Here is a 13,358-nt window from a genome sequence, read left to right as displayed (position 1 = left end):
GTGGCATTTATGGATTTGGAAAAGGCGTATGACAGGGTGGATAGGGGGGCAATGTGGCAGATGTTGCAAGTGTATGGTATAGGAGGTAGGTTACTGAAAGCAGTGAGGAGTTTTTACGAGGATAGTGAGGCTCAAGTTAGAGTATGTAGGAAAGAGGGAGATTATTTCCCAGTAAAAGTAAGCCTTAGACAAGGATGTGTGATGTCACCATGGTTGTTTAATATATTTATATATGGGGGTAGTAAGAGTAGTAAATGCGAGGGTCTTGGCAAGAGGTGTGGAGTTAAAAGGTAAAGAATCACACATAAAATGGGAGTTGTCACAGTTGCTCTTTGCTGATGACACTGTGCTCTTGGGAGATTCTGAAGAGAAGTTGCAGAGTTTGGTGGATGAATTTGGTAGGGTATGTAAAAGAAGAAAATTAAAAGTGAATACAGGAAAGAGTAAGGTTATGAGGATAACAAAAAGATTAGGTGATGAAAGATTGGATATCAGATTGGAGGGAGAGAGTATGGAGGAGGTGAATGTATTCAGATATTTGGGAGTGGACATGTCAGCGGATGGGTCTATGAAAGATGAGGTGAATCATAGAATTGATGAGGGGAAAAGGGTGAGCGGTGCACTTAGGAGTCTGTGGAGACAAAGAACTTTGTCCTTGGAGGCAAAGAAGGGAATGTATGAGAGTATAGTTTTACCAACGCTCTTATGTGGGTGTGAATCATGGGTGATGAATGTTGCAGCGAGGAGAAGGCCGGAGGCAGTGGAGATGTTATGTCTGAGGGCAATGTGTGGTGTGAATATAATGCAGAGAATTTGTAGTTTGGAAGTTAGGAGGAGGTGCAGGATTGCTAAAACTGTTGTCCAGAGGGCTGAGGAAGGTTTGTTGAGGTGGTTCGGACATGTAGAGAGAATGGAGCAAAACAGAATGACTTCAAGAGTGTATCAGTCTGTAGTGGAAGGAAGGCGGGGTAGGGGTCGGCCTAGGAAAGGTTGGAGGGAGGGAGTAAAGGAGGTTTTGTGTGTGAGGGGCTTGGACTTCCAGCGGGCATGTGTGAGCGTGTTTGATAGGAGTGAATGGAGACAAATGGTTTTTAATACTTGACGTGCTGTTGGAGTGTGAGCAAAGTAACATTTATGAAGGATTCAGGGAAACCGGCAGGCTGGACTTGAGTCCTAGAGATGGGAAGTACAGTGCCTGCACTCTGAAGGAGGGGTGTTAATGTTGCAGTTTAAAAACTGTAGTGTAAAGCAACCTTCTGGCAAGACAGTGGGAGTGAATGATGGTGAGAGTTTTTCTTTTTCAGGCCACCCTGCCTTGGTGGGAATCGGCCAGTGTGCTAATAAAAAAAAATGTAAGAGAAGAAAATTAAAAGTGAATATAGGAAAGAGTAAGGTTATGAGGATAAAAAGATTAGGTGGTGAAAGATTGGATATCAAATTGGAGGGAAAGAGTATGGAGGAGGTGAATGTATTCAGATATTTAGGAGTGGACGTGTCAGCAGATGGGTTTATGAAAGAGGAGGTGAATCATAGAATTGATGAAGGAAAAGGGTGAGTGGTGCACTTAGGAGTCTGTGGAGACAAAGAAGTTTGTCTGTGGAAGCAAAGAGGGTAATGTATGAGAGTATAGTTGTACCAACACTCTTGTATGGGTGTGAAGCATGGGTGATGAATGTTGCAATGAGGAGAAGGCTGGAGGCAGTGGAGATGTCATGTCTGAGGGCAATGTGTGGTGTGAATATAATGCAGAGAATTCGTAGTTTGGATATTAGAAGAAGGTGTGGGATTACCAAAACTATTGTCCAAAGGGCTGAGGAGGGGTTGTTGAGGTGGTTTGGACATGTAGAGAGAATGGAACAAAACAGAACGACTTCGAGAGTGTATAAATCTGTGGCGGAGGGAATTCAGGGTAGGGGTAGGCCTAGAAAGGGTTGGAAGCGTGTGTGAGCGTATTTGATAGGAGTGAATGGAGACGAATGGTTTTTAATACTTGATGTGCTGTTGGAGTGTGAGCAAAGTAACATTTATGAAGGGATTCAGGGAAACCGGCAGGCCATACTTGAGTCCTAGAGATGGGAAGTACAGTGTCTACACTCTGAAGGAGGGGTGTTAATGTTGCAGTTTTATAACTATAGCATAAAGCACCCCTCTGGCAAGACAGTGACCAAGTGCTTGATGATGAAAGTTTTTCTTTTTCGAGCCACTCTGCCTTTGTGGGAATTGGCTGATGTGTTAATAAAAAAAAAATAAGGGAAATACACAAGAACAAGAACTTCTTCCAACACACCGGCCATATCCCACCGAGGCAGGGTGGCCTAAAAGGAAAAACGAAAGTTTCTCCTTTTACATTTAGTAATATATACAGGAGAAGGGGTTACTAGCCCCTTGCTCCCGGCATTTTAGTTGCCTCTTACAACACGCATGGCTTACGGAGGAAGAATTCTGTTCCACTTCCCCATGGAGGTAAGAGGAAATGAACAAGAACAAGAACTATATTAAGAAAATAGAAGAAAACCCAGAGGGGTATGCATGTAGTATATATATGCACATATATGCATGTGTAGTGTGACCTAAGTGCAAATAGAAGTAGCAAGATGTACCTGGTATCCCGCATGTTTATGAGATAGAAAAAAAGACACCAGCAATCCTACCATCATGTAAAACAATTACAGGTTTGCATTTCACACTTATTTGGCAGGATGGTAGAATCTCCCTACCAACCTACTACCTAGGTAAAGGAAACTTATAAACAGTTAAAAAGAAAGACCTAAGAAAAAAAATATTAACCAACAATTGTTCCCTGAGCCTTGTATATAAACATAACAACATTAGCAGCACTGGCTAAGCTTATAAAATTTAAGAGTGGACTTCATGCATCTAGATAAACTTCTTAAAACATACTTAGCACATGTCATTTATTCTTGTGTAGTGAAACACTTTGTGCACTTGAGCCAGTACAAAAGAATGCATTAAGACTGCCTCTTGAGCTGAGAGGACAGAGTTATGTAGAAAAAATGTGAGAGCTAGGCCTTATGTGATCTTGACATAAAACAATATTTTAAGGCATAAATAGGGTAGACAGATTAGGCTCTTTACCTGGTGTGTAACAAAAAGCAAGAGAACAAGGATATGCATCACCACAAAGATATGTACCCCGGTTTTCGTCTTTAATCCATTCCAGAAGGTCGGCCGAAAACTGATTTGTACGAAAACTGAAGTAATATTTTCCATAAGAAATACAGTGGAACTCCGGTTTTCGTACTTAATCTGTTCCAGAAGGTCGATCTAAATCCGAAACGTACGAAACCCAAATTAATATTTCCCATAAGAAATGATGTAAATGAAATTAATCTGTTCCAGATACCCAAAAATATTAACAAAAAATAAAATTTTTATAGAACTATAGTTTTACATACAGAAAACAATGAGAAATAAATATAAAAGACTAATTTTAATGATAAATGAACATTACATACCTTTATTGAAGACTCTTGTTAGCGTATTGAAGAAGGCGAGGAGAGGAGAGGGAGGTTATTGTTTGGAAGGGGAATCCTCCTCCATAAGGACTTCAGGTATCGAAGCCCTCTCTGGGGTTACTTACTTTCTTTGTTTTTTTATTGGCACTGATATACCTGTCACACTAAAAATCTGTCCAAAGAGCTCTGTTTCTGGCGTCTCTCTAAGATTTGCCTAAAATGAGACAAAGTATTGTCACTGAACATGTTGCAGATATGGCTTGTATGAGCTTTGTCAGGGTGATATTTTTCAACAAAAGTTTGCAACTCATTCTACTTGGCACACATGTCCTTAATCACTGAAGAAGGCACCTTCTCCCCTCTCTCTTCCTCCTCTGAAGCATTTTCCTCATCTGTAGTCTGTTGCCTTTTCCAGAGGAAGGTCTTGCAGCTCTTCAGTGGTTAGCTCTTCCCTGTGGTCCTCCGCCAACTCTTCCACATCCTGGCCACTCACATCCAACCCCAGGGACTTCCCCAAAGACACAGTACATTCCACAACAGGCATAGGGTCAACAGCATCATCCTGCCAATCCTTACCTATAAGGTTTATGCAATGGAGGATATTGAAGTGATCCCTCCAGAACTCTTATACGGTCTATTCAGTGTCCAAGGTCACTTCAAAGCACCTTTCGTGTAGAGTTTTTTGAAGTTAGAAATGACCTGCTGATCCATGGGCTGGATGAGAGGAGTGGTGTTAAGAGGCAAGAACTCCGCTGTTATAAAACTGAAGTCCCTAAACAATTAGTCTTCAAAGTCTGGAGGATGAGCAGGAGTATTGTCCAGTACCAGGAGCTGCTTGAGTGGCAAATTATTTTTCAGGAGGAATTTTTTCACACTAGGGCCGAACACTTCAAGGACTCAGTCGAGCAAAATTTGCCTCGTGACCCATGCCTTATTATTAACTTTTCACATCACACACAATTTGCTCTTGACGACATTGTTTTTCTTTAACACTCCGGGATTTTCAGAGTGATACACCAGTAAAGGCTTCACTTTGAAATCCCCACTTGCATTACCACAGAACAAAAGAGTCTTTCATAGGCTTGTGTCCTGGCAGTGCCTTTTCCTGCTGCATGATGTAGGTCCTCTTTGGCATTTTCTTCCAACAGAGGCCTGTTTCATCGCAATTGAAGACTTGTTGAAGGACGAATCCGTCAGCCACTATGTACTCCTTGAATTTATCAACGAATTCTTTGGCCGCATGTTTGTCCGAACTTACAGCCTCACCATGCCTTACAGCACTGTGTATGCCACTATGCTTCTTTAATCTGTTGAACCAGCCTTTGCTGGCCTTAAATTCACTAACAGCACCACTCTTTCAGGCCTTTTCTTTACAAGATCTGTATGCAGCTGCCTTGCCTTGTCGCAAATGATCATCTCCACAACATTATCTCCCGCTAACTGTTTCTCGTTGATCCACACGAACAACAACTTCTCCACATCTTTAATTGTTTGTGATCTCTGTTTTGTTAGCACATTTACCCCTTTCACAACTTTAGCTTCCTTGATTTCTTCTTTCTTTGCCTGGATGAAAGAGATTGTTGATTTTGACTTTCCATACATTCTGGTAAGCTTGGCTAAATGTACCCCACTTTTATATTTTTCTACAATCTCTTTCTTGAATTCTGTCGTGTTTCTCACCTTCTTTACCATAGGGCTGACACTAGGAACTTTCTTTGAGCCCATGGTGACTTATTTCGCAGTCACAATCAATAAACAAGAACAAAAATTGCGATGTGTTTTGGATGAATGCTCACTCAACCAGTGACAAAGCCAGAATGACAGTGTTCCCGGGTGGGCAGACGAGTATGATATGTACGATTTCCAGATTGAGGTACGAAAACCGGACCAAAATTCCACCCAAAAAAGTGTTCTAAATCCGAATTGTACGATATGCAGACCTTACGAAAACCAGAGTTCCACTGTAATGTAAATCCAATTAATCCGTTCCAGACACCCAAAAATATTAACAAAAAATACATTTTATAGAGAATAACTATAGTTTTACATACAGAAAACAATGAGAAATAAATATAAAGCACTAATGAAATGGATAAATGAACATTTAAATCACTTTTACCTTTATTGAAGACTCTTGTTGGCGTATGGAAGACAGTGAGAAGGGGGAGAGGGAGAGGGAGGAGAGGTTATCTCTACCACCATCACTACCACCCTCTACCACCATCATTACCACCCTCTACCACCATCACTACCACCCTCTACCACCATCACTACCACCCTTTACCACCATCACTACCACCCTCTACCACCATCACTACCAACCTCTACCATCATCACAACCACTACCACCCTCTACCACCATCACTACCACCCTCTACCACCATCACAACCACTATCACCCTCTACCACCATCACTACCACCCTCTATGAGTAACAAAGGCAGACTGAGTCAAGAATGTATGAGCGGCTGTATCCTGCGGGCAGGCGGACGCATCTGGTATGGACGATTTTTGAGTGAATGTACGAAAACGAGGGGAAAATTATGCCTAAAAAAGTGGTCGAAAACTGAATTGTACGATAACCGGGCCGGACGAAAACCAGGGTTCCACTGTAATTCAAGTAAAACTCTTTTCTTTATTGTAAGGACCACAGAGCTAACAGAACATTTATTTAATATGAGCGGTGAAGAAGTGGAATGAATTAAAGACGACATGTTAGAAGCACACACCAAACAGATGTTCAAAAGAGATGAGACAGGGCTATTATACATCAGTCAATCAAAATTAAGAGGTGAAATCAAGAGTTATAGCACACCTCTTCCAAATTGAAATAGGAGTGTGTAAAATAAAGAATATCCACTTTATGGTACTGTAGGTCTAATTATTTACTGAATAGTAATTTTAATCTTAAACTTTACAGATGGAATATTTGGATGTAGAGAGGCAAGTGGAAGCAGTATCCATATCAGCATTTTAAATGAACTACTACAAGCAATGGATGGAGCTGATGTTAGAGTCACCAGTCTCCAAGGGGCCTCCTTACTCACTAATAATATTACTGCTGAACATGTAAATTGTTTGTAGTTTACTTTGTATTAATCTTACATGATCATTAAACAGCCTCTGTTGAATGAAACACTTGTTTAGAGTTGTAAAGGAAGTGAAATGGATACAAAAAGGTAATAAGTGCTACAATCACTGAAAGCTTTCAGCATTTATATGATGGTGTATCACATGTAAGTGCGAGTGAGGTGAAAGTGTTGAATAATGATGAAAGTATTTTCTTTTTGGGGATTTTATTTCTTTTTGGGTCACCCTGCCTTGGTGGGAGATGGCCGACTTGTTAAAAAAAAATATAAAGGAAAAAAAGTATCTACAACTAAGTAATTATATTTTTGCATGCTTGAGTGCAGACAACAAATACCCAGCTGGATGGAAGGAAAAAGAATTGCGTGAGGACATCGTTTTTTTTTTTTAACCATTTGATGGGAACATGTAGGAGGAGGAGGAAGTTAGGGTGAGATATAGGCAACTGTTGGCAGAAAGGTGGGCTAATGCAAGTTTGAGTAGCGGGAGGTTGAAGAGGGTTGGAATAGTTTTAAAAATGCAGTATTAGACTGTGGGGCAGAAGGTTGTGGTTATAGGAGGGTGGGTGCAGGAGGAAAGAGGAGTGATTGGTGGAATGATGAAGTAAAGGGTGTGATAAAAGAGAAAAAGGTAGCTTATGAGAGGTTTTTACAAACCAGAAGTGTTATAAGAAGAGCAGAGAATATGGATAGTAAAAGAAAGGTGAAGAGAGTGGTGAGAGAGTGCAAAAGGAGAGCAGATGATAGAGTGGGAGAGGCACTGTCAAGAAATTTTAATGAAAATAAGAAAAAAATTTAGAGTGAGATGAACAAATTAAGGAAGCCTAGGGAACGAATGGATTTGTCAGAAACAGAGTAGGAGAGTTAGTAGATGGGGAGCTGGAGGTATTGAGTAGATGGCGGGAATATTTTGAGGAACTTTTAAATGTCGATGAAGAAAGGGAGGTGGTAATTTCATGCATGGGTCAGGGAGGTATAACATCTTTTAGGAGTGAAGAAGAGCAGGATGTGAGTGTGGGGGAGGTGCGTGAGGCATTAAGTAGAATAAAAGGGGTAAAGCAGCTGGAACTGACAGGTATGTGACAGAAATGTTAAAAGCAGGGGGGAGATATAGTCTTGGAATGGTTGGTCTTTTTGTTTAATAAATGTATGAAAGAGGGGAAGGTACCTAGGGATTGGCAGAGGGTTTGTGTAGTTCATTTATATAAAGGGAAGGGGGACAAAAGAGATTGTAAAAATTATAGGAGAATAAGTTTACTGAGTATACCAGGAAAAGTGTACGGTAGGGTTATTATTGCAAGAATTAGAGGTAAGACAGAGAGTAGGATTTCGGATGAGCAAGGAGGCTTTAGAGTGGGTAGGGGATGTGTAGATCAAGTGTTTACAATATTTTTTTTTTTTTCAACAAGTCAGCCATCTCCCACTGAGGCAGGGTGACCCAAAAAGAAAGAAAATCCCCCAAAAAGAAAATACTTTTATCATCATTCAACACTTTCACCTCACTCATACATAATCACTGAAGCATATATGCAAACAGTATTTAAATAAAGGCAGGTAAGTTTTCATTGCATTTATGGATTAAGAAAAGGCATATGATAGGGTGGATAGGGGAGCAATGTGGCAGATGTTGCAAGTATATGGAATAGGTGGTAAGTTACTAAATGCTGTAAAAAGTTTTTATGAGGATAGTGAGGCTCAGGTTAGGGTGTGTAGAAGAGAGGGAGACTACTTCCCGGTAAAAGTAAGTCTTAGACAGGGATGTGTAATGTCACCATGGTTGTTTAATATACTTTTTATAGATGGGGTTGTAAAAGAAGTAAATGCTAAGGTGCTGGGGAGAGGGGTGAGGTTAAACTATGGGGAATCAGTTAAACAATGGGAGTTGACTCGGTTACTTTTTGCTGATGATACTGTGCTTATGGGAGATCCTAGAGAAAAGTTGCAAAGGTTAGTGGATGAATTTGTGAGGGTGTGTAAAGGTAGAAAGTTAAAAGTGTCCATAGATAAGAGTAAGGTGATGAGGGTATCAAATGATTTAGATAAAGAAAAATTGGATGTCACATTGGACAGAGGGAGTATGGAAGAAGTCAATGCTTTCAGATATTTGGGAGTTGACCTGTCAGTGGATTGGTTTATGAAGGATGAGGTTAATCATAGAATTGATGAAGGAAAAAAGGTGAGTGGTGTGTTGAGGTATATGTGGAGACAAAAAACGTTATCTATGGAGGCAAAGATGGGAATGTTTGAAAGTATAGTGGTGCCAACTCTCTTATATGGGTGTAAAGCTTGGGTTGTAAATGCTGCAGTGAGGAGGCAGTGGAGATGTCCTGTAAAGGGCAATGTGTGGTGTAAATATTATGCAGAAAATTCAGAGTGTGGAAATTAGGAGAAGGTGTGGAGTTGATAAAAGTATTAGTCAGAGGGCTGAAGAGGGGTTGTAGAGGTGGTTTGGTCATTTAGAGAGAATGGATCAAAGTAGAATGACATGGAGAGTGTATAAATTTGTAGGGGAAGGAAGGCAGGGTAGGGGTTGTCCTCGGAAAGTTTGGAGGGAGGGAGTAAAGGAGGTTTTGTAGGCGCAGGGCTTGGACTTCAAGCAAACGTGCATGAGTGAGTTAGATAGTGAATGGAGACGAATGGTTTTTGGGACCTGATAAGCTGTTGGAGTGTGAGCAGGGTAATATTTAGTGAAGGGATTCAGGGAAACCAGTTATTTTTATATAGCCAGACTTGAGTCCTGGAAATGGGAAGTACAATACCTGCACTTTAAGAAGGGGTTTGGGATATTGGCAGTTTGGAGGAATATGTTATACATCTGTATACAGTGTATATATGCTTCTAAACTGTTGTATCTGGGTGCCTCTGCAAAAACAGTGATTATGTATGAGTGAGGTGAAAGTGTTGAAGTATTTTCTTTTTGGGGATTTTCTTTCTTTTTGGGTCACCCTGCCTCAGTGGGAGATGGCCAATTTGTTGAAGAAAAAATGTAGAAGCCGTCCATATGGCCTGGTACTTTCACTTTTGTCTCTTGTCGACGTTGATTGATTCGAGCCTACTGCTTTGACTCGCAGTTTTTTTTTTTTTTTACTGTCTTATCTGAACACCTCTGCAAAGACAGTGAATATGTATGAATGAGGTGGGAAATGGCCAACTTGTTAAAAAGAAAAAGTTGTAGAATTCTCCATGGGGAAATGGAACAGAATTCTCACTCCGTAAGCCATGCGTGTTGTAAGAGGTGACTAAAATGCTGGGAGCAAGTGGCTAGTGACCCCTTCTCCTATATAAAGGAGGCCCTCCACACTAGCAAGGGTTAAGGGATCAAGAACCTCACGAATCTTGAAAATTCATGAATGTTTGGTGCGCAGATATGATGTAGGGAAATATAATACTTTATTGTAGCATTTGCAAATGTTTTGATGCGCAAATGTATTGTAGGGAAATATAATAATAGCATTTACTTAGCCTAACAATACTGCTTCCTTAACCAATTGAACCACAATCATAAAACACATGAAAATATCATAAAATGTTGTACATATATAGTACATGTTACAGTTTAATAACAAATAATGAACAAACAAAACACCCACCACTCATAAGGTTAGGCAGACGAACTCTGATGACTTGTGATGGTGATGACAGTGACGATGATGATGATAGCCGTGCAGTTACTGATGACGGTTAAATGGAGGTGATCATATGGAGTGTAACTGCATGGCATGATGAGTCTAGTGTGTGGATTCTAACTCTTCACTGCCAGCATCACTGCCGACATCGCTAGAGTCAGATTTAGTAATGGAGTCAGATTCTGCCACGGGTTGAGGTTCAGGTGAGGTGGTACGGGTAGCAGCAGGAGTAGTGGCAGGCTTCCTTGTGAAGCCTGGGGGCCATACTTGCACCACCACACAAACACATGTATACGATAAGACATGAATAGTAACTGGACACGACCAATGTGAACAGTAACTGGACAGTGACTGGGTGAGTGGTGGGCTACTGGTTGAAGGGATAAGAGGGAGGGTAGTAGGGACGTGGTTAGAAGCATTTTCCCATACTTTTTTCCTGCATTTGTTTGATAAATATGATTGGGCGGCTGGGCATTCGTGAATGTTCGAGGCTTGCGAAAGTGGAACTCGCGAAAGTGGAGGGCTAGCTGTATAGTATTACTAAATTTAAAAGGAGAAACTTTCATTTTTCCTTTTGGGCCACCCTGCCTTGGTGGGATACAGCTGGTTTGTTGAAAGATGATGATGATGTAGAATGTGTGTGTTGACTTTTTTTTCACATGTGATTACCTAATTGTAATTATATAAGCAGATCTGTGTCCTGTCTTCGGTACTGAGGTTGTCATATATGATTCTAAAGTTGCCTGTGGTGATAACATCTGTCACCTCCTCTCATAGTCTATTCCAGCAACTTAACACTTTATTTGTAATGAAAACATTTCTAGTGCTCTTTTAACACTTTTTTCCCAGTTTACAAATGTGATTTCTTATTCTCATTGTTCATGGTTCTATTGTTTCTTTTTTCTTGTTTTGTATTTTATGAATTGAGAATAAGAGGTATTCAAGTTTGATCCAGAGAAAGGTAAGGTAGCTCCTGTTCCTTGGATCAAGAGCCCTTCAGAGAGTGGGGAAAAGATGATGTGATCTAATCATGGATAGAGTATAATATATTGACCAAGGTTGTGTACAAATTGGGATGGATAAGGTGGTGTAGGGTAATTATCCTCTGTACCAGGAAGGGTTGGTAGGAGGGTGTGATGGAACTTTTAAGAGCTACGTAGAGCTTCAGCATCCAACAGACATGTGTAATTGGGTTAAAATGGATTGAGAGAAGGCAAGTTTTTTGGGTATTTTGACTTATTGCATCATGATGAAAGCATGATGTATCTTCTTTCAACAAACCCGCCGTATCCCACCGAGGCAGGGTGGCCCAAAAAGGAAAACGTAAGTTTCTCTTTTTAACTTTAGTAATGCATACAGGAGAAGGGGTTACTAGCCCCTTGTTCCCATCATGTTAGTCACCTCTTACGACACGCATGGCTTACAGAGGAAGAATTCTGTTCCACTTCCCCATGAAAAGGAATTTAGAGAGCAAGTGTTAGCATATGTGTTTTCCTCTTTGGGGAACGACATACAGTAATAGTATACAAGAATAACAACTTTATAGTGAAATATCCGCTTAAAAGTTTCATGAGATCTATAAGAATGTTACCGCTTGAGCATGTAGTGATTTTTTGTATTTTGTAACTCGATAAACTTATGAGATTAACAGTATTTTTTTTTATTTTAAAGGATGGAGTGTTGGTTTGTGCAGCCACAAATCATCCACGCAACTTGGATCCAGCTCTTTTGCGGCCTGGTCGGTTTGACTGCTTGGTTTACGTTCCTCTGCCTGATGCTGATGCACGCCTTGATATTCTTAAAGTATGTTTTTGATAATTTATGAAAATTTTCATTTATTTACAGTGGAAGAAAGCTTAATTCACTAGTAGTTTATGAAAAACTATTATTATTATTATTATTTTTATATTATTGTTATTAGCAGATGAACAAGGAGGCTTTAGGAAAGGTGTATAAACCAAGTGTTTGCAGTGAAACATATAGGTGAACAGTTTTTAGATAAGGGTAAAGAGGTTTTTGTGGCATTTATGGATTCAGAAAAAGCATATGATAGGGGGGCACTGTGGCAGATGTTGCAAATGTATGGAATAGGAAGTAGGTTATTAAAAGTGGTGAAAAGTTTCTACGAGGATAGTGAGGCTCAGGTTAGAGTATGTAGGCGTGAGGGAGATTATTTCCCACTAAAAGTAGGCCTTATACAGGGATGTGTGATGTCACCATGGTTGTTCAGTATATTTATAGATGGAGTAGTAAGAGAAGTGAATGCTCTGATGTTGGCAAGAGGTGTGTGGTTAAAAGATGGAGAGTCTAGCACAAAGTGGGAGTTGTCACAGTTGTTCTTTGCTGATGATACTGTGCTTTTGGGAGATTTCTGAAGAGAAGTTGCAGAGGTTGGTTGATGAGTTTGGTTGGGTATGTAAAAGAAGGAAATTAAAAGTGAATATAAAAAAGAGTAAGGTGATGAGGATAACTAAAAAAAAATTAGGTACTGGAAGAGTAGATATCAGATTAGAGGGAGAGAGTATGGAGGAGGTGAATGTGTTCAGATATTTGAGAGTGGATATGTGAGCAGATGGGTCTATGAAGGATGAGGTGAATCATAGAACTGACAAGGGGAAAAAGGTGAGTGGTTCACTGAGGAGTCTGTGGAGACAAAGAACTTTATCCATGAAAGCAAAGAGGGGAATGTATGAGAGTATAGTTATACCAACACTCTTGTATGGGTGTGAGGCATGGTTTGTGAATGTTGCAAGAAGGAGAAGGCTGGAAGCAGTGGAGGTGTCATGTCTGAAGGCAATGTGTGGTGTGAAGAGAATCTGTAGTTTGGAGGTTAGGAGGATGTGTGGGATTACCAAAACTATTATCCAGAGGGCTGAGGAGGGGTTATTGGGATGGTTTGGACATGTAGAGACGATGGAACGAAATAGAATGACTTCAAGAGTACATAAGTCTGTAGTGGAGGGAAGGTGTGGTAGGGGTCGGCATAGGAAAGATTGGAGGGAGGAGGTAAAGGAGGTTTTGTGTGCGAGGGGCTTGGACCTCCAGCAAGTGTGTGTGAGCGTGTTAGGCAGGAGCAAATGGAGACAAATGGTTCTTAGGACTTGACGTGCTGTTGGAGTGTAAGCAAGGTAACATTTATGATGGGATTCAGGGAAACCGGCAGGTCGGACT

The 13,358-nt window shown here is 40.5% G+C and overlaps 1 protein-coding gene across 6 annotated transcripts in view; it reads left to right on the top strand.

Annotated features, from left to right (window-relative positions):
- Positions 1-13,358, top strand: part of LOC128700547 (ATPase family gene 2 protein homolog B) — an 82,383-nt gene that overhangs the window by 64,168 nt on the left and 4,857 nt on the right. For all 6 annotated transcript variants that reach the window (XM_070098970.1, XM_070098966.1, XM_053793810.2 and 3 more), the window contains 2 exons: positions 6,396-6,544; positions 11,859-11,990. In XM_070098970.1, the coding sequence (XP_069955071.1) occupies positions 6,396-6,544; positions 11,859-11,990 (281 nt within the window). The remainder of the gene's footprint in view (positions 1-6,395; positions 6,545-11,858; positions 11,991-13,358) is intronic.

Source organism: Cherax quadricarinatus, chromosome 65, assembly GCF_038502225.1.
Source record: "Cherax quadricarinatus isolate ZL_2023a chromosome 65, ASM3850222v1, whole genome shotgun sequence".
NCBI lineage: Eukaryota > Metazoa > Arthropoda > Malacostraca > Decapoda > Parastacidae > Cherax > Cherax quadricarinatus.
This window is presented reverse-complemented; position numbering and strand designations above follow the sequence as displayed.